The sequence below is a fragment of the Onychostoma macrolepis genome, chromosome 12 (genome assembly GCF_012432095.1).
Source record: "Onychostoma macrolepis isolate SWU-2019 chromosome 12, ASM1243209v1, whole genome shotgun sequence".
NCBI lineage: Eukaryota > Metazoa > Chordata > Actinopteri > Cypriniformes > Cyprinidae > Onychostoma > Onychostoma macrolepis.
The window spans coordinates 11,648,589-11,671,234 of record NC_081166.1 but is presented as its reverse complement, the minus strand read 5'-3'; the positions used below and the strand labels follow the sequence as shown (position 1 = coordinate 11,671,234).

General features: G+C 36.1%; 1 protein-coding gene across 1 annotated transcript; it reads left to right on the top strand.

Moving 5' to 3' along the window:
- The first annotated feature begins 131 nt into the window (after window positions 1–131).
- valopb (vertebrate ancient long opsin b) lies at window positions 132–8,199 on the top strand. The gene is made up of 5 exons (XM_058793580.1): window positions 132–914; window positions 2,239–2,449; window positions 3,715–3,832; window positions 4,364–4,603; window positions 6,762–8,199. Exons 1-5 carry the CDS (start codon window positions 515–517, stop codon window positions 7,020–7,022), a joined length of 1,230 nt encoding a protein of 409 aa, XP_058649563.1. The 5' UTR covers window positions 132–514; the 3' UTR covers window positions 7,023–8,199.
- The last annotated feature ends 14,447 nt before the right edge of the window (window positions 8,200–22,646 follow it).

The following is a 22,646-nucleotide window of genomic DNA, read 5'->3' as shown; positions in this document are numbered from 1 at the left end:
TGAGTGTGTATTATTTTAATGACAGTTTTTCAAAGGTACTGTATGTGTAAAACTTTTTCATTAGCTAAAAACGACTGCGTGCACCTTTAAGAGAGAAAAGCGCGTGACGCCCCTCTGAAATGTCTCGGTAAACTTGGAAAAGGACTTTTCTCATTACCTCGAGGGATTGAGATGGCCATGCTGACGGACTGCATATATAAAGGAGAACAGCATGAATATGCTTATGCTCAACTGTGGACGCAAAGCGAGCGGACCTGTGACATTTAATTGCAACCTTTACGCAAAGGCGCTCTTCTGGACTTCTGCCTCCTCAAGTGGATAGCTTAACTAGAAAAGATTGGGATATTTTAAAAATAAATAAATCATAAGTCAACGTATACAACTTTACACTTTTACACTTATTTATGTGTGTGTTTGAGTTAATATTAATTGTTTTTACAGTGCGCAAATTATGTGTCTGTTAGTATAAAAACACCTGTCTTGGACTTTCAAGAAGCTCCCTAGTGATGATTTGATGATTTTTCCCCTGATCTTTTTCATCCCGATGCTCGCCCTAATCGCTGTCATGGAATCGTTTGGGTCTTCGGTCACCGAGTCTATCGACATCACCACACCGGACGATCCGTTCTCTGGTCCCCTCAAGTCTATTGCGCCCTGGAATTACACTTTCCTCGCCTGTCTGATGTTCATAGTGACTTCACTGTCTATAACAGAGAACTTCACCGTTATGCTTGTGACGTTTAGATTCAAACAATTAAGAAAACCGTTGAATTACATCATAGTTAATTTATCTGTTGCTGATTTTCTAGTTTCACTGACAGGAGGCACTATAAGTTTTCTAACTAACGCACGAGGTTACTTCTTCCTGGGCGTCTGGGCGTGTGTGCTGGAGGGATTCGCTGTCACTTTTTTCGGTGAGTTATTATATAACTATACCAAGACGTGTAACATTTATTACTTTAAACTAAATAGTACACATTTTATGTTACTAATGCAGTTTTGTTTTTGTATTTATTTATTAGTACTTATTCCTTTGCTACTAGCCACTTCCAGTGACAATTCCATTGTTATTGGTAATAAATTGCACATTCTTGTCATTCAGTTCTGTTGTAGTATGTATTCCACTTGTTGCTGGTACCTTTTCTAGTTTTATTCTTAAAATACTAGTATTGGTTCTTATTTACTAGTACAACCTACCAGGAATTATCCCCAGTAGATTTATTAGTAGTGCTATTTGTCACCAGTACTTGTTGGGATAGTGACTACTACTAGTAGCAAAGGAAAACTGAGTAGATTGTGTTCAAAATGTGTTACAGTGACTAACTGCAGTTAGTCATGAATAGATACAATTCACTATTGGATTTCTTTCTTTCTTTCATTGCCAGATTATTTTTCATTTCAGCAAATAGTTGAACTATAGTTATTGTAATAAACCATAATAAATTGTCATCCATTTTCCAAACCACAGGGTCATAGTAATAGTAATATGTAGCCAATCCCAGCATCTCAGGCCATAGGCAGGGAAACACCCTGGACAGTGGTGACTTGTCATAAATGTAGTGACTGCATGACATGCATATTGTCTTTGTTTTACTAATCAATCCATTTCTTTTACATACACAATGCTGGGTTAAATATGGACAAACCCAGCGATTGGGTTGTTTTCAACCAACAGTTGGGTTAAATGTTTAACCCAACCTTCTGGGCAGTAACCCAACCGCTGGGTTTGTGCATATTTTACCCAGCGCTGGGTTGTATTTAACCCAACATTTTTTACAGTGTAAGAAATAAAAATCTTGTTTTGGTAAATCATAATTATGACATTAAAATTAGAAATGTTGAGATCCAAAGTCATACTTGTGTGATTTAAGTTTGAAATTATGACAAAAGTCAAATTTTAACGTATAACTGTGATTCACCAAAGCATGATTTTTTTATTTATTTTTTAATATGGTTGCTTAATGGCTTCCATAGTTTCTTGCAATCAGGTAATCAGGGTCTTATTTGAACTTAAGGAGTTTCCCCTCCCTGCAGTAAACATCCATTAGTTGTTCTTGTCTCCCATGATGCTTTTTATGTAAAATAATTGCTTTTCTGAAAAGCAAGCTGGAATCTTATGAGTTCATTTTAACAGTCAAAGTTACACAGAACTTCTGTTTTCATCTCTTGTTAAATGTCAGTACAGGTACAAATACTGACTCAGCACAGTAATAATGGGTGTACTTTCTTGATTTCTAGGGATTGTGGCTTTGTGGTCTTTAGCAATCTTGGCATTTGAGCGTTATTTTGTGATCTGCCGTCCTCTGAAAAATGTCCGGCTGGGAGTCAAGCACGCAGCTATGGGTCTTGTTTTCGTTTGGACCTTCTCCTTCATCTGGACAATCCCACCAGTTTTTGGCTGGAACAGTTATACAGTCAGCAAAATTGGTACCACCTGTGAACCCAACTGGTGAGCTCAAAATACTGTTTCACTGAATCTACCTTCCTTCATTCCTTCATTCCTTCATTCACAAATTCTGTTTATCCATTACTTGGTCCTCTCTCGCTCACAGTCTTTCATTCTCTGTCTATCATGGTCATGTACGAAGAGAACAACATCCACAGTTGCACAGTATGACCCTAATGATGAATACTAATGTGACTTGCACGTGTTCCTTAAAGTGGCATCATTTGGAATTAGACAAGGAGTTCAAGTCAAGGCTTCTTCCTGTGTGTTATATTGTGACAGAAAAATGGAAACCACTTATAAACCCAAGGCTGATGCCATGCAGCCATCAGTTGAAAAATTGCTTTCAAGAGACTGGTACAAAACATTTGTGGCTGTGGCTTGGCCTTGGCCTTGGAACACAAACAGTGCACAAACTATTGAATAGGGAATGCAAACTGACACAGAGAAGACCAAGGATGTGGAATATTTTTACCGTTGTGCATAGTTGCATCCATGTTGATGTTCAGTAAGAGTAATGTAGTTTCTGCAGGTGAGAGCTCTGACAGCTCAACAGTAAATGTAAGTTTGTAAATTTTGGTTTCTCAGTCTCAGACACTGCCTTGAGCTTGCAGGTGCTTATTATTACTCAACTGTTATGTTGCATTGTTTGTTTGGACCAAACAAAGCACTTCACAAAGCACACTAAGCATATTATGCAATTGTAAAACATGCACATGTGCTCTTAATGTTAAAGATTTGGGCACAACTCATTATTGTCCACACTAATTTTTGTGCTCAAATGGTGTGTTCAAGTCGTATTAGTTGGAAGCCATAATTATGAAGTCAAGTGCATTAAAGTCAGTTTAGTCAGAACAAGATAAAGTCTAAAAATTAACTCTACTTTAAAAAAGTGATGAATAAAGAATGTGCATAAGGAGTATTTTTGCTTTTATCTTTTTATTTCATATATGAAGATTCTGCACGATATTATCATATTTTGTACATCCAAATATGCTAGTTTTATTGTAAATTAAAACAAACAAACATCATTTGAACAAAATTACCATAAATACAGACTGCTTCCATTGCGGCTGACATATTTTCTCACTGACACAACCCCAAGAAATATTTTCCCCTTGTAATTACTACTTTGTGGTGGCATTTGTGTGCACTCAACTTGTAAATATGATCTTTTTCTGACATGACTTGAACACACCAAAAGTACCTGCTAGATGACATATAGGAAAAATTGTGGAGGTATAAAGTCTCTGTTTGTTTTTTTTAAGGTACTCAACTGATTACTACGACCACACCTACATCATCACCTTTTTCGTTACATGTTTTATCATTCCTCTGGGCGTGATCATTATCTCCTATGGCAAACTTATGCAGAAACTCAGAAAGGTTGGTAATGTACTCTTATAATGATTTTCATTATTTGCTTTATAGCAGATATAAATGAATAAAGAGCAAAAAACAAACAAACTTGGTAACACTTTACAATATAGTTCCGTTTGTTAACATTTAGTAACTAACATAATCTAACAATTTAAAATTCTTCTCAAGCATTTATTCATCTTAAGTAATGTTGATTCCAACATTTACAAATACATTATTAAAATCAAATGTTGTACCTATTAATGTTATTCAATGTGCCTGAGCTAACATGGACTAACAGTGAACAGTATTGTTGTTAACAAAGATGAATAAATACTATAACAATGTATTGCTCATTGTTAGTTAATGTGAGTCAATGCATTAAATATAGTTAACTAATGGAACCCTATTGTACAGTATTACCAAAAACTGAATAAAACTGGCAAAACAACAGATAAGCTTTTGAGGTTCTGTTTGGTGTGCCTAATGTACATTAACATTTGATGCTAACTTACTTTTGGACTGCATTTAATCTTAGAACTCTAATATGCCTAATAGGTGTCGAACACTCATGGAAGGCTGGGTAGTGCGCGTAAACCTGACCGAGAGGTGGCGAGGATGGTCATTGTAATGATAGTTGCGTTCATGGTTGGATGGACACCATATGCAGCATTCTCAATTACTGTCACAGCCTGTCCCACAATTCATATTGATCCTCGCCTGGGCTCAATACCGGCCTTCTTCTCAAAGACTGCAGCTGTGTACAATCCCATCATCTATGTCTTCATGAATAAGCAGGTACATCTTTGCCATTTGTCATCCTTATCTGGCATTTTTGGATCACTTACACATTTTATTTAAAAAAAAGTTTAGGGTGCCACACTGAGAAACAATCTGATGAGAGGGTTTTATATTTTATATATTAAGAATCGATTTGTAGTGTTTTTATGTTTTTATGCCATCAATCAATAAAAGACAGAAAAGCAACAAGGAGCAACAAGACAGTAAATCTTACCTGGCATATATTACATACATCTTTTTTTCTTTTTTTTTGCAGTGAACATCATTAAATAATTATTGCACTGTGGGAAATATATTATAGCTATCTTGTCAGAATTGACTATGCTTTACTAGAAAAGCCATTGCATGAGCAGGTGTTCTGAACTTCTACACTTTTTTCTTTCATCATACATCAGGGACAAATCACAGACATCTGATGTTCTTTACTCTGACAGTTTTGGTTGAGGAGATTCCATTTTTCTTAGTTCAAAAATGTATTAAATATTCATATTTAATGATAAAATTCACAGAGCTAGAATGGTCCATAGTCTTACTGTATATCTCTCAAGTTATAAATCCACCTCAGGAAATGTTTGGGGTCTTAGTTCTTACAATTCAGTTGCTTCAGTTACTTTGTCATCCTGGACAAACAATGGTTTAAACCTCTGACTATTTCTATTTTAAAGATACTCTGTATTCTCAGAGGAGTTACACATTATGAGTCTGCGCAGTTGCTCCATGATATCTCTTTTTTTTTTTTACATATACATTAAGCTCGTCGAGGGAAATTTCTCCTCAGTGTCCCTGTAGTGTGTCGTTTGATATAAAGGGGCGAAGCAGTGATCTTTTGTAGTCATGTGACTCTGATGACCACCCCTAGGATGTGGGTCCCAGGTGGTTTGGAGAAGAGGCTGCTGGACCCCTTGAGCTGTGCACATCTTCCAGAACTAACCCAATTCCTTCCCAGCTGTTCCCAGAATAAATTCAGGTCAAGGGTCACAGGGTCGCAAATTTCTCTGATGTGAGAGAGAGAGACAGACTACATTATAGAGACACGAGAACAAACAATCAAGAGTGAGAATAGGGGTGGTTTATATAGCATCAGTAATGCTGCATTGTGTTTGGATATCGCAAGAGCTCTTGAGCATATGGAGAATCCTACAAAAAATGAACATATCATGTATTTGGCATGTTTTTTCATTGAAGTTTGCTGTTATTTGGTGTATCCAATAAGAATGCAAAGTTGATTGTCAACCTTTTCTGCAATGGATAGATCTGAAATATAACATATATGGCTAGATTTAATTGTTTTTTTGTTTTGTTTTTCAGTTGTCCTGGTATAATATAAAATATACTGCTTGGTTTCACGTGTTAGTTATTATGCATTAGGTAACATGAACTAACAATGAACAAAATATTTTTTAGTATTTATTCATAATTCTTCGTATTTGTTTACAATACATTAATGTTCATTTATGTACAAACTGTAATGTTAAATGAAATATTAAAATGTATTAGCTGTGAAAGAATAATTAACTTAGACTAAATACTGTAAAGGCTTTGCTCATTTTTAGTTCATAATATCTAATTAACTAATATTAACAAAATGAACATTATTGTAAAGTGTCATCGTGCTTAATCTAACATTTTAACAGATTATGTTGTTGTATAAGCAGTTCAAGTTTTCTGTGACTTTCCATTTCAGATCAGTGCAGTTCGTCTTTGTACCGTCTGCTTGTATTATTCTGTAAATGTATACCAACCATAGTGATTCTCTGCATTACAAATTTGACCAAGAGAGTAGCTGGTATTATAATTACCCAGGGTACCTCATTTCCATCCGGTCCAACCAAAACCTTGAGGAAATGAATATATTTACTTCTCATGACCTTATCTGCTTTAATTAAGGTCAAAATGTCCTTGTTTTTACATAGAATACATCTTGCTTAATGACCTTTTCCTCGTTTCAATGCAGAAGTTGTGCAAAGGTCTAACTACTAAAACAAATCTCTACATGGTGGCACAGAGACTGGAAATATTAATCAAAGCTTTTCCTTTGCATTTTGAGATCATAACGAGCATAATTAAAACTGCGCATTTTGTGTGTGTGTGTGTGTGTGTGTGTGATTTCTTTTAGAATCCTTATTTACATTGAATCCAACACTCTTTCTCTCAGTTCAGGAAGTGTCTGATCCAGATGTTTAAAGGAAACGTCACCAATCTGGAGTCCACCAATCTGAACCAGACATCAGACAAAGGGGCCATCACCGCCACAGCAGAGAGTCACCTGGGAGAGATGTCAACCATTGCTGCTCGCGTGCCTATGTCCATGTGCAACATGGAGAAGAGTGAGGATGAAGAGGAAGAGTCAGAGCAAAGCGGGAATGGAGATCCAAAGCAGCTCCCTTTATCAGATAGTCGAGTGTGCTCTTTGTAGAGAATAAATGTATACCTTTAATCTAACCTGTTGTCTAACTAAATCCTACAGTCGTTACCTCTATTGGAATGCATATGTCAGAATGTATTGTTTGTGTTTTCATGCGTTCTTTGTTGTTCGTATTTCTTTATGTTGTGGCGATTTGCAGTCTTGGCGTATCTGTGTACTTGTCAGTATTGCGATATTACCTTACATAAACATGAAGGAGGCAGGCAATACATTTCCATATTGTCCTCTGAATGAACGCTATTTGTTTTTCTATCTCCTCTCACTATATTGCTTATTGCACACTACTAACAGTGCGGAGGTTTTGTTTGTTTTTTTAATGGCAGTTGAAATGAAAGACTATAATTGTGCAATAGCTTTCAGGTCAGAATACTGACTTTCATTTTATAATCATTAATAGTATATTAAAAAATATATTGGTTCAAAAACCAAAGGAGAAAGTGATAGGCTGAATAGTACAAACATGCTGCAGATACCTCGTTCTTAAAGCGGCATAAAAAATATAAAAATATAAAATAATCACTCAGCTCGCAATGTTTGCTCCGACACCGGCTTTATCTGGTTGGTCTGCTGTTTTAAAACTGACATTGATGAGTTGCTCTGTATCACAAAATCTAAGCCTGACCAAAGACGGTCATTCTAGTGCATGTTTACATAAAAAAGTTGAAAAATAAAAGCGTATCTATACATCTCAGAATCTAACACACACTGCTGTTTGATACATAATTCATTTATTCAACTAATGGGTCAAACAGGTTTGGCAGCGTATCTGCTTTGCAATATAGTAATAAACCATGCAATTAATGTCCCTCATCTCATGGAAATAACATCCTCATCTGACAATTCAGTTTCTTGTTTTGACGGGTTTAATGAAGCAAGAGTGTTTATCAAATTGTAGCCTATGTACACTTTGGTATATGATTGCTTGGTTGTGAGTTTGAATGAACCGTCTTAATGTCTTATTAGGCCATAATGCTTGGTGTTTGCTCACAATTTCTGTCCAAACTGAATATTGATCTTGATGTTTGTCTGTAGCATGTCAAGTAATGTTTAACTTATGTATTATTTATCAATGTCTTGGAGTCATTTATATTTGGTGTCATATTTCGATTAATATGATTTTTTAAATTTATTTTTAAAACATGTCAATGTTGTAGAACACTAATAAAACAACTTGCAATAATTTTAAAGAGTGGTCACAACTTATAATTAACTTATAATTCAATACAGAGGTGCATTGTGAATCAGTAATGAAAAAAAATTATATTTCAAAATGGCACTGTGGCAAATCCAATGTGTTTATTGCATCATACAGAGAACCTGAAATAACTCAATCTTTGAGATGAGAGTTGAACGCTGTAGGTTCCCTTAAGCTCAGAAGCACTCTTTCAACATCAGACTGGTAAATGAAAACATCTGAATTCAATTTCTCCTGGCCATGGTTTGTTATCACCCTAGGTAGTGAGAGGAAACAAGTATCAGAGCACAGAAGAAGATTTATCAACAGAGGGCCACCATGCTTGCTCTCACTCATGAAGTAAAAAGTCAGAGGAGGTAAACAATTCTGGCCTGGAATCTTAAAGGAATATTTCATCCCAAAAATGGAAAAATGCTGGAAATTTACCCTCAGGCCATCAAAGATGTTTAGCATCACTTGCACATCAATGGATCCTCTGCAGTGAATGGGTGCCATCAGAATGAGCTGATAAAAACATAACAATAATCCACAAGTAATCCTTACGACTCCAGTCCATCATCGACTTCTTTTGAAGTGAAGAGCTGCGAGTTTGTAATAAACAAATCCATCATTTTAATGTTAAACGGTCACTTCTGGCCAAAATTCCAGTCTATAATCCATAATAACACTTCCTTCAGTAAAAAATTCCATCCCGTGTTGTCCTATTACATCAAAATCCACATAATATTTGTTCAGCACTGTTTTGGACTGTTTGATCCGTGCATATTTCTCTCCTGATTCACACGAGACAACTTTTTCATTGGAGAAAGCAATATAGAGGACTCATATTTAGCCAGGAGAAACAGTTAAAAACACATTAATAATGAATTTGTTAATTACAAACACAGTTTTTCGTTTCAGAAGAAGTTAATTGATAGACTTGAGTAATGTAGATTATTGTAATGTTTTTATCAGCTGTTTGAACCTCAGCTGGTCTGATGGCACCCATTTACTGCAGAGGATCCACTGGTGTCATGCTAAATTTCTTCAAATCTGTTTCAAGTCATCTACATCTTGGATGGCCTGAGGGTGATTCAATTTCCAGCAGATTTTGGGTGAACTATTCCTTTAAATCCTGTTTTACATATATCAGCAACAAATTAAGCCAAACATATTAATTAAACGCATTCCAACCTTGCTGTTTTCAAATTCAGTTTAATAATTGATAATACATCATACAGATGAAAGTGGCCTCAGCAATGTGCATGAACAAAGATGTCTTCTACCTTTCCCCTAAAGCATTAGCAGGCATTCCAAGGCATTCGATTGGACTTATGTATTTCAAATATTATTCCTAGTATGTCACACAATTCTGTGTGATCAATGACAATTACAAAGGCCTCAAGATTAAAGTAGATGGGTTTAAAAGATGACATTTTTGCAGCGCTTTTGAGCCCTTGATGTGTATCACTGATATAGTCATTAAAACAGCTCATGCTGTGTGAATACATCAAGCCCTGTAGCTTATACATTTTTTTGTGATATATACATTGTAAACATTCATTGTCACTATCCTCAGGGGATAGTTGGTGTGTGTGTGTGTCTCTGTGTGTGTGAAACATTAATAGAAAGAGACAGAAGATATATATATATATATATATATGAGAGAGAGAGTACTCCACCTATTTATTTTTTTTTTATAATGCTGTGCAATAATATGAACATTAGGTCAGATCTTATAATTTTTAATTATTAGCTAAGCCATAATGCAACAGTTTCAGGTTTTCATACTGAAATATCTATAGATTTAGTCACACATATAAATGTGCCTGGCAAAATAAGAAACGAAACATATACGGTTGGATTCTCATTGCAGCTTTACAAGCATAAAATTATTCTTTAATTGCTTTAATTATTTTCAACAAAATCTTTGCTTTGTTACAGTTGAGCGGTGACCCAGTAATGCAGTTCACTTTGTTAGAATATCATGCAAACCACTTAAGCATGCATGGAAATACATGTCTGGCTACATTCCTCCTGAAAAATATCTTTGTTCACCTTTTGTGTCTCAGTTTCGGTTTAACATTAAATTTTTGCTTGGAATGTTAAATTTTGTCCATGACTTTGTCTCATTTTTATGTTAATTTTCTGAGCTTCTGAGCCTCTGAGAAGGCTTCAAATTGGTATGAATTTCATGATTTCTTGCTATAGAAATCTGCAGTGCCTGAAGCGCTCTGCAGTTACAATTCAACAGGCATGCTGAACATTTTTTGGTTTGCGCTACTAATAGGAAATCTCCAAAGCAATGTGATAAGAACAGGCTTAGCTTGGTCACGAGTCCAACATGCCTGTTTACACAAACAGCAATGAGGTGACTGTAGGGCTCACTTGAAATGAATTACTTTCTGCAGTTTCCTCTTTCATTTGAAGGTAATGGAATGTCATATATGTGTATATGCTATTTTTCCTTTCACACACACAGTATCTACTTTGTTGAAATCATCAGTAGAAGGAAAACAGTGTTTTGAAAAATGCCTGGGATTCTAAAATTAATTTGAGACTTGCAAAAAAGATAAACATCTGTTAACAGTCTAGATAGCATTTTACACGAAACTTTAGACTATATTGTCTACAAGCTGCTGCTTTATCTAATTAAAAAAACTGTTTTGCCTAATAAGCAATTAAATGGGAATTGGATTTGTAGTCTTAGCATGCAATCAGCTCTCAAAGCAGAACAAATAAGATATTTAAAACTTAAGATTGATTTATTTTTCTCTTCGTGGTAGTCTAAGAATATCTTGTATGCACAGAAACGAGCCCTTGGGGTTACCCATATGAGGAAACACATCTGTCCTATGTAAACACACTTTTATATCTGCAGGAATATCTTGAGGTATTAAACTTCAGATGTGCACAGATATAAGGCTATTCTAATCCATAAAACATAGGAGTCAGCAGCATTTAGCCAATTAGTTTAAAATTGACACTGATTTATAGCAAAAATGTGATCTTTTCACTGCAATCAAGATGTCACCAGTCACATTTATGAAACAATAGAGAGCAAGCCCGCTGTATGATAGATAGAAAGACTTGAAATCTTTAGACGACAACTATGTACAAAAATTAGAACATTTTTCTTTTGCGTTTTTGAAAACTTTTGACTGTTTTCGCAAAATTATGTTTTTGTAGTTTACACAGAGATGATAATGGTATTGTTTTCAAAAACTTGCACTTTGAAACTTTCCATAAAATTTTTTCATATTTTGTTGAAAACTGTCTGAAACGGTGAGTATAGACATTATTCAGGGTAGCGCCATTGACTTTTTGACAGGAGTGAAAAGGACGGAATGAGAGACAGAAGTAGGCCTACCGTGCGTTCAATGGATTATACTGTTGTTTAACATCATACCGATTGTTCAACTAACAAAACATCTTTCTGAAAAACTCAAAAACACAGTTTTGTGTTACGAGTTATGAAATTTTTCTACAGTGCGTGCCATTGTAAAGACTGCATGCCTATCCCTCACAGCCTCATTTTCATCCTCTTCTATCCTGACTAAGGTGTATTATTGCAAAGGCTTTAGTATTAGGTAATATCTGAATACCCAACTCCAAGATGACCAATCAGAATCAAGTAGCTTATTCCATAGAGCCGTGTAATAATGTATAATCTTCCATTCCTGAGATATTAAGTGTTTACCATTTAACTGACCCTCCATTATTATCTGCTGCAATCTGCCATGGGTTGGATTATGGTTTCTGCTTGAATTGTGAAGATTCACAGCCTACTAATGAACATCTCAGATAAGGGCTCCAAGTTCACTACAGAACAATAAGAGCAGGCACTAGTTGATCTTCACCTCACCCCCATCTGCATTTGTCCAACAGCTGAAATGCAGACTAATTAGATAACACTCAGTGCTAAAATTAAGGATTAAAAAGGATTCAGTATGTAGATTAATGAGTGGCTCATGTAAATTTCCTGTTTTAACTTCTCATTGAACTTTGCCGAGGAAGTCACAGAGGACATTGTTAGTGCCGTCAACTCAATTACCCCTCATCATAACTAAAAAAAAAAAGAAAAAAAAGACACGGTGAGAATAGGCTAATTAATCCAATAATGACAGTACGTGTTGAAATGTGACCTGAATGGATGATGATGTGATAAGAAATTAATGCATCCTGACACCAGCAGTGTTATTGTTTTTTTACATGATTTACTCAGTAATTAATCCATTCTCTGCTTCAAAAGGAATATCATTTACATAGCAGGTGTTATTTTCTCTGCTGGTCTTTTCTACACAAGACTTAAAAATCTTCTCTCCTACTCACAATCTGGCTATTTCGCTGCGGGATAATTAGCTCCAAATTGTGGACTTTAAAAATGTAGAAAGAAATGGGATGAGAATCCCGTGGAGATACAAGCAGGCATTGTAATGAGGTTAGCTGGGACGTGAATCAGCATTGGCATGCAGAGATCTGTGAATGAATGTCGACGTGAGCCTGTGGTGGTGATGGTGCATATATCAACACCATCATCATTGAAGAGGTCAAAAGATAGTCTTGGCTTCAAAACCGGCTCATAAATAAATAAACATTTAAAAATAGCCTTAAGGTGTGTACATCTAAAGTCGAGGTTGACATTTCGGTATGTTTCCTGACCTGGCATCGGTGATTTGGCAACTTGTTTGTAGTATTTGAAAGTCAGTGACAGACCAAAGGGTGAGAGAACAACAAACACCAGTGGGATCAAAGCTAATCCATCAAAGTGTGTTGGACGAGTAAATTAGTCTGGGACGGAAAGATAACTTCATATTAGGTCTGTTCATTACTCTCTGCCTGCCCAGTCCTTACATTATTGCAAATTCAACGATGGAATGTCTGTGGTTCATTAGAGTATCTATATCCCCTCCTCCCCCCTTTTTTTAAATGTAGCATTGCATGTTTTTGCAGTGATTCTGATTGTCAGCCAATCTGGGGTGCGTTTCCCAAAAGCAACTATGGTTGTAAGTTCCGTCGTTGCCTAAAGAATTCAATGGAACTAACGACCATAGTTAGCTAACGATGGTTTTGGGAAATGCACCCATGATTGGACTTCCAGAGACCAAAGAGGATAAAATTGTATTCTTTATCTCAACACTCAAAGATTCTTAGAAAACATTTTATCACTCAGACTGTTTTATCAGTCAAGCTGATGCCATAAACACACAAAGGCATATAAGACACCAACAGCAAAAAGATATTTCATCATACATCAAATTTTTGTAAAATATGTTTCTGACATCCTAAGCAACAGATTTAGCCACAAAGTTAGAGTAAAAGGCATTAGAGTAAAAACCTAAATAAATAAATAAAGCAAAAAGACAAATAAAAAGCATTTTTCCATTTAATGTTATTTTTGGTTATATGTCATTGTTTTAATGCAACGTTTATTATTATGTTTAGTTTTGGTTAGTTATAATTGTCATTTAATGTTACACAGGGCTACTTTTTGAGCAATGTTGCATATAGGCACTTTAACCCTGAGAATTGGTAACAAATATCTATCTGGATACTTTAGATCAGTCGTGTGCCCTGAGTCTCACCTGCTTGCCATTTGATGGCAACATTGCTAAAAAAAATTTTGAGAGAGAGAGAGGGGGACGGGATCGGGAAAAGTCCTTGACACGGGATTCTGACTTGGGATGCCCGAAGTACAACGACACTATATGTCGGCACGCTGCCCACAAGGCTATAAGCACTGACCTTTTACATTCATTTTGATTATAATGGTGATTATATTATTATGATATACAGTTAGGTCCATACAGTATATATTTGGACACTGACAGAATTTTCAATATTTCGGCTCTGGATCAAGAAGAAATTGAAGTGCAGACTTTAAGTTTTAGTTTAAGGGGTTGAACAAAAATATAACATAAAATGCTTAGGAATTACATCCATTTTTATACACAGTCTCCCCAATTTCTGGGGCTCAAATGTAATTGGGCAAATAAATACAATCATAAATAAAATGTTCATTTTTGATATTTTGTTGAGAATCCTTTGCAGACAATGACTGGAGCTTATGGACATCACCAGGTTTCCTCCTTTGTGATGCTTTGCCAGGCCTTTACTGCAGCTGACTTCAGTTGTTGTGTGTTTGTGGGTCTTTCTGCCTTTAGTTTTTTCTTCAGCAAGTGAAATGCATGCTCAGTCGGGTTGAGATCAGGAGATTTGGCCATTGCAGAATATTCCACTTTTTTACCTTCAAAAACTCCAGAGTTGCTTTTGCTATATGTTTTGGGTCATTATCCATTTGTACTAAGAAGTGCCGTCCAATCAACTTTGCTGCATTTGGCTGAATCTGGGCAGAGAGTATATCCCTGTACACTTCAGAATTCTTCCGGCTGCTTCTGTCTTCTGTCACGTCATCAGTAAACACCAGTAACCCAGTGCCACTGGAAGCCATGCACGCTCATGCTATCACACTGCTCCACCATGTTTCACAGATGATGCTGTATGCTTTGGATCATGAGCTGTTCCAAGCCTTCTCCATACTTATTTATTCCCTTCATTCTGGTACAGGTTGATCTTAAAAAGACTGTTTTCCAGAAGTGGTCTGGCTTTTTAGATGTTTTTTGGCAAAATCTATTCTGGCCTTGTTTGCACCTTGTGGTGAACCCTCTGTATTTGTTCTTGTAAAGTCTTCTCTTGATTGTAGACTTTGACAGGGACACACCTACCTCCCGGAGAGTGTTTTTCTCTTGGCTGCATGTTGTGAAAGGGTTTTTCTTTGCCATGGAGAGGATTCTCTGATCATGCACCACTGTTGTCCTCTGTGGACATCCATGCCTTTTTATGTTGCTGAGCTCACTAGTGCGTTTTTTTCCCCCTCAGAATGTACCAAACAGTTGATTTGGCCACTCCTAATGTTCCTGCTATCTCTCTAATGGATTTGTTTTGTTTTTGAAGCCTTTCACTAGTATGGAGAGATCCTTTGACCGCATGATGTGGGTTCACAGCAACAGCTTACAAATTCAAATGGCACACTTAGAATTAACTCCAGACCTTTTACCTGCTTAATTGATGTAGAAATAATGAAAGAATAGCCCACGCCTGTCCATGAAACAGCTTTTGTCAATTGTCCAATTTATGGTCCAACTTATGGTCCCTTGAAAAAGGTGGGAGGTACATATTAAACAGCTGTAATTCCCTAACCTTTCCTCCAATTTTGATGAGACTACTCTCAAATTAAGCTCAGAGCATGCACTTTAAGCTCATATTCATTATATAACTGTAACTTGAATATGTTTTGTTCAGCAGCTAAAATAATACAAATTGTGCCTGTGTCCAAATATATATGGACCTGACTGTATAATAGTAATAGGTATTAGTTAATAATTATATTATTAGATCTAACAACAACAACAATAATTGTAATAGTGGCAAGTATAATTAATTTTTATTTAAGGCTGTGAGAAGATAAATCATACACAAACAGTTCTTTATGGGACTTATTATAAACAATCATTTTAATATTATATCATATTTAATATTAATGTTAGTATTAACAATGCCTAAGTAATGTATTAAATTAATTTAAGGTTGTGTGAATGTGCCCTCTTTTTTGTTTCACTTCATTTGAATCCACTAGAGTGCACTGTTACATCACAGTCACAGTGTTTGTTTCAGCTTCATTCTGCAGCACATCATATTTTCACTGACTATCGGTAAATTGAATTAGAAATTACAGATCTCTTGCTCCTATTTGCCCCCGACGTTTATTATGGCACAATTGGCCATTACATGTTTGCACACAAAGCATAACATTTTCAATTTCAATAACTACACGCTGACTCCTGCTGTATAATGAATGCATCGTGAGTCACTGAAACATGAAATCAAAGCGTTTCACTGCCTGCAGAGTAAAGGCATGCTCAATACCTCACCATGCCCACCGTGAGATTCAGCTGCAGTTACCATTTATAATCAGGTTTTTTTTTTGAAAAAGCACTGCTGAAAGGCACTGCTCAAATGTATATTCGGCACGTAATGAAAAAGCGAGAAAATCCAACAGCATTTTACATCTAACAATCTAACACTACTGTGATAAATAATTCACCGATTAGAATCAAAGACTTTGACCAACTTTGATGCCCTAAATGAACATGAACAGATTCTGACAGTCAGTATTTACAGAGAGAATATCAGTTTTTCTCAGTGGGTAGAGTGTCTGTTTAACTTGTTTTGAAAATCTACCTGCTTAAGATACCAGCCGTTAAAACTGTCATCTTACATGTTTGTGATGAAAACATTCGTAGCACATCTTGTCATGCAGGAAATACTCATCAAGATATACCCAAACCGTACTCTTAAATCAAAGTACTTGGCCCTATGTGGTGTGGGTAATACTAGGTTTTCAGAACACTGTATTTTGTGTGTTTGTGTGAAAGTTAAAATGGAGAACTGGGGTGGGTGGCGGGGGCGACACAGAGCGATTCATGGCTTCCAGTCAAAACGCTGAGCCTTCAGGGATAGAACGGCCTCTCTGGTGCTGCTTTATCTGTGCTCAGCTCGTTCATAAGCCGACGTGCTGCAGGGTCACGTGCAGATGACCAAACATGTCCCTCATGGTTCGCATTAACTTCGCAACTAATATAAGCAGTTGCTGTTTTTCTTAATAGTGTGATTGAGTGCTTTTTAATGTGTAACATACAGCCGTTACCTGAATTGTTTCTAGACTAATTGAATGCTTTCATGCAAGGTAAGCAAAATACATCTTCATGTCACATTTTGAAATCTTTTGGCAAAATTACAATACAGATTGGGTCCATTACAGCATGTCAACACAAAATATTGTTGTTCAGCCCACAGACTTGCCTTGAGGCATTATAATCTACCTGCAAAATCTAGTAGAGTAGAAACCATGGGATTTTTATAATACCGTGATATTGCTGACATAATTGATCCAAATAAACACTGATAAAGTGACTGTCAGGAAGGATTCTAACTTTATTGGTGTTATATTAAAAACGTGATCCATGCAGACAGCAGCAGCAAAGTGCTGCAAGCTGTTATGTTTATTAAGTACAAAAGCATTCAAGAAGACAGGTAGAGTCACATAACCTCTCATATAAGGACAATTACATGCTCATTTGAGCAGAATGATCACAAATTGCACCTAGATTGTATGGTTTATTCTGTTGTATAAGTTTTATTTAGTGGGTTTAGAAATGGTCTAATTAGTACGACGGCGTTTTAGTGCCTCGTTAAAAAAAAAAATCTAAGATTACGAGATTAAAGTCGTAATATTTCGAGAATAAAGTCGAAACTACGAGAATAAAGGAGAAATGTTACGAGAATAAAGTCGAAACACTACGAAAATAAAGTCGAAATATATCGAGAATAAAGTCGAAACATTACGAGAATAAAGTCGAAATGTTTCGAGAATAAAGTCGAAACACTACGAGAATAAAGTCGAAATGTTTCCAGAATAAAGTCGAAATATTACGAGAATAAAGTCGAAACACTACGAGAATAAAGTCGAAATGTTTCGAGATTAAAGTCGAAATGTTTTGAGAATAAAGATTATATAGTTATAATATTTTGCATGCAAATAGCCCGGATTGGGAGCACCGGGAGATATTCCAAATCTCAGTTTTCAAGTACAAACAATATGTAGGCTATATTGCAATAATGTGTTTGTTAAGCGGCATGTGAGTCAATCATCTTTCCGATTACAATAACGAACGATGAGACATTTTCATTATAAATTAGGCTAAACTTTTTTTTTATGCCTTATGATGTTCCTTCAATTTATATCTTGCTATAAACTTGAAATAAAGAGCAAAAACACATTTATAATTTGTATTTCGTTATAAAACTGGCAGAATTTGAAAGCTGAGCTGTGTAAAAGCAACAAAGCACACAATTGTCGTGATTACTGGTTGACTGGCTTAATTTTTGGAAAAGAATAAATAATTTAGTTTTTTATGCATAAATACAACTATACGATAATAAACACTTCAAATAAATAAATAACTGCAGTCTGTTGATGCTACAGTCTATAAAAAATCCCAATGGGGAAATACATTACTGCAGTTCCACTGTAGAGCATTGCCATATGGAAACATTGATATTTTCTCAATTTACATTAGTAAAGTAAAGCTTTTTTTATTTTTCCTAATTTACTTTGGAAAGATGCTACAAAAAAAAAAAAAAAAAAAAATCCCCCTAAAGAAGAGATGTTCAGAAATGAGGTTAACAGAGCAATTTCTGGAGCACTTCAACAGGTTTCTTACATGTGAGGGTAACAGTAGGAAAAAGAGTTTTGGACGGACATTCAAATGTCACGTGACTTAAAAACAGCACATCATTGTCTACCTTAAGGCCTGCCCTTTTAATTCCCATAGTGCAATATATATATATATATATATATATATATATATATATATATATATATATATATATATATATATATATATTTTTTTTTCTTTTTTTTTTTTTCTCTTCAGAATAAGAAGGAAATGAGTAGAAATTAATTCTTGTAATAACAACTCCGTACAGGGCACCAATTATGCCCCTTTTTACAAGATGTAATATAAGGGTGAATCCCATTTCTCTGTCTTACCCCTTCCCCTTAGTTTTGCGCGTTCACGTGAGAGTAAGGGCTATCCCAATTCTCGTTTTGATCGAGGGGTAGGGCTAAGGGGAAGTGGTAGATACCCCTTAAAACCAAGCATTTTCACGAGCTTACTTGAAACCAAGGGGTACCCAGAACACACTGCGCAACCGGCAACAATGGCGGCCAGATCATCAAGTATTCAAGTATTTTCGGCTTAAATAATTTATTTAAAAATTACGACAGTCTTGTTTTGTGCTCTAGACAGTCCTGTACATATATATTTGCAACCATGTTCTTAATTGAAATGTTTAAAAAAAATCGCTAGTTTGCTACACTAACATTGCTGAGTTGCACAACAGTCCCGCAGACTAGCCTTGAATGGACTCCATGCATGTCTACAGTTTTAACAAGTTTGTAAAACGATCCAAAGTTTGTGGTCAACACTTGTCGGCTCTGATGACCTAGCAGCCAGCTAGCGACGGTGTAGGATGACGTAACCGTAACCAAGTGGTGTCTCATTTCATAGGGGTATGTGTTCACCCCTAGCGCTTACCACTCGGTTTCGAGGGACAAGGGCTAGGGGTAAGACGAAGGGGTAGGGGAAGGGAAAGGGGTAAGACAGAGTTTTTGATTCACCCTAAGTCTCAGGTGTCCCCAGAATGTGTCTGTGAAGTTTCAGGTCAAAATACCCCATAGATCATTATTATATCATATAGAAAATGCCTATTTTCAGGCTTTTTTCTGAGCACACACATCTGAAGCGCACACACAGAAAGCGGCTGTCACACGGAGTGAGTACTAAACTAATTCCTCTTTCATGTCTTATTGCACTTCATTTGTCAAATACACACAAGTTTATGTTAAAAAAGCATGCGAGTTACAAAAACACCATCGGTTATGTCTGTGAAGGTAAACAGCTGGGAAAGAAATTGCATATTTATATTAGATCTGTGCATTAAGTGACAGCAGCATTATACAGTTATATGACCCAAACAATAATGCTCTTGAATGAATCATTTCTGTAGCTGTAAATAAGAAGACTTTTTTTTAACTTAAATGCTGCTTTTAAATGTTCTTGCGTGAAGATACACATGGCAGATTCTGTGCATATAATTTATAGTACACCTCCTAAATATGTGTAAATATGTATGCATTTCTCCAAAAATTTTTTAGTAATATTAATTTAAATATGCAAAGAAGCTATGCTGGGTACAACAGACAAAAAAGAAAAAAAAAAAGAAAAAGGGAAACACTGTTTTTTTTTTTTTGGTATATTACCCTGTCTGCTGTAATGAGATCTGCCTGTGTTTTCAACACAGGCTTACTACATGACTAGAAAAACACCTGGTTTCAGCACCTATAACAGTAACTCTGCCAGGGGACATTTTCATTTATAGCAAATAATAAGCTTACTTGGCACAATACTGCCTTCACTTTTTTTATCTAGCAAAAAAAAAAAAGTGATTTCTAAATTCACTTCAGACCAGATAGGTGTGATGTGACTAGAAGATAGCACTGCTGGCTTCCTGAGCGGATCATAATCCTGTTTCCTGAATTGGCACTAGACAGGCCCAGTCACACCGCATGTGGATTATCCAGATTTATGAGACATCCTCTTCACTGCACTGGAAGAATGTGATCCACGGTTTTAGATAAAAACCCTAGATGGTAGGAACAGACAGCATGAGGAATCACTTTATGAGGTGGGAGTAGAAGCACATACATCGATTGTGTCTAAACACATTAGCCTTATCAGAAGAAAAGGTCTGAAGTTCTCCACTGGGAATGTGAGAGAAAAAATGGCCTGAGGATGTAATGAGGAGGATGAGAACTAACAGAAACTGAATACAGCAGGAAGCAAACATATACAAATAACACATAATTGGGAACAGGTTGAGATTGTTAAACCAGTCATGACTCTAAATCTCAATAGTACAGTGATAATGACCTCTGGTGTTAAGACAGTAACATTACATCTATGACAATTTGCAAATGCTTTGATCTGTAGCACTTTTTGAAAGTGGTGTGGTTCATATTTATGAACCTCTGTAATACATAAAAAAATCTGGTCAATAGTAGCTTTAGTTTTACCAGAGATGTGCCCGAGGGAAACGTGGTTTAAGGTCTGGAATAAGAATGAGGTGGAACTTTACTGCAGTGTGATGAGTCTCCATTTCCATTTAAGACAATCTTAAACAGTCTGTGTAAGAATTATTGCATACATTTAATTGAGCACTATATCCAGAACAAACCATTTATCCTGCTTATTTGTTGCATTAGCTGTTCATAAAATGTTATTCATCTATCAAAGCCAAATTGACTCCATAAACAATTTAAAGTGTCTGTTTTTCTAACTGCTTACCAACTAATCCGATTACACTAATTCACTCATAAAAATACTGCTAAAAGCATTAGTAAATGCCTGAATTTATGATTTGCCAAGCTGATATAACAGAGATGTTATACCAGTTCAGTGAGACTCCCTCCCTATAAAAATTCTGAGCAGATGCATAAATCTGTTTGAAATTAAAGAGGCTTGGATGGGTGCCAGTGCACGCTATTCCGCTGATGGTCTTATTAGACATGTAATTGTTGAGAAGACTATTCTCTTACAGACTGGTTCACTGTGCTCTTACAAAGGGTTAACACACTATTCAAAACCTGAAACTAGGATTAAAGGATATACATTATAGGGTGGCCCTTATTTTTGGACTTTTTACATTTTCTGCTCTTACCCTCTCAGTCTACTCCCCTTCGTGAGAAATGGAAACAAACCAAATTTCGCTGAGATTGGACTACGTTTGGGGTGGGTTCAACAACATTGAAATTCTGTCTTAATGACCATAACAGCATGTAATTAATAATTACACAAAATCATTAGTAAACTGCGAATCAGGTTAAAAATGAGACCACAGAACAGAGTTGTTAATCTTAAAATGTTAATTTACATCGGTGCCGATAGCCTTGTGGGCAACACACCGACATAGGCCCTAGTGCTGTTGCACTTCAGGCGTCCCAAGATCTTTCCCGATCTAGTCCCCTTCTCTCTCTCACACTTTGCTTCCTATCAAAATACAAGTATAAAATGCCAAAAATAAAATAATTTTTTTATCATTTAGAATAATCCAGATTAATCAACATTAGAACAAAGGTAAGAACAAATTTATCTGTGTGTCCGCGTTTTTTGTTATAAATCCATTAGTATTATTGGGTAAAAACCTTTTCTGTGCACATAAATACACAGACTGTAGAAAGTTTTAGTGAATAAGGCCTATTTCAAACAGGTTTTCCAAACACTCCCCTTCATCTGCCATTGGCCAGACAAAAAGATAGTCCTGCCTCGAGTTTATGCCATTGGTTAAACATATGTTGCTAGGTTAGGTGGGTCTTAATGCTTCGCGAACAGTTGTGATAAAGTTGCAGAGACACAGTGTTTACACAGTCTTTTCAGAGAAAACAACCTACAAATGGCTTACTTATAGCTGTCTCTGCCTATTAAGATGACATATTTTAACATCAAAAAAATTACACACCTCTTACACCTCTTACAAACCTCTGCTCTTGGGGCCATCGAAATGTCTGCAGAAATAAGAAGTGTGAAAAGTGATGATACAGTAGATGTGAGACTGGATAAATCTCACCCTGTGGCTGATGTAAACTTCATCTCTCACAGAAGAAAATGCACTGCGCTGTGAAATCATCATCAAGAAATGCTCTGCTACACTATAATAGGTTGTGAAAGCAATCATTGCCCTTTAGCATTAAACTCAGGTTATCACATGGGAAGTATGAGGGAGGGAATGCTGACTCGACAGCTTAGAATGAATTAGGGCCC

Coding starts and splice junctions, on each gene's coding strand:
- valopb (XM_058793580.1), top strand. CDS start 515: ATGATTTTTCCCCTGATCTTTTTCATCCCGATGCTCGCCCTAATCGCT. Junction 915..2,238: donor ATTCGCTGTCACTTTTTTCG/GTGAGTTATTAT, acceptor CTTGATTTCTAG/GGATTGTGGCTTTGTGGTCT. Junction 3,833..4,363: donor TTATGCAGAAACTCAGAAAG/GTTGGTAATGTA, acceptor TATGCCTAATAG/GTGTCGAACACTCATGGAAG.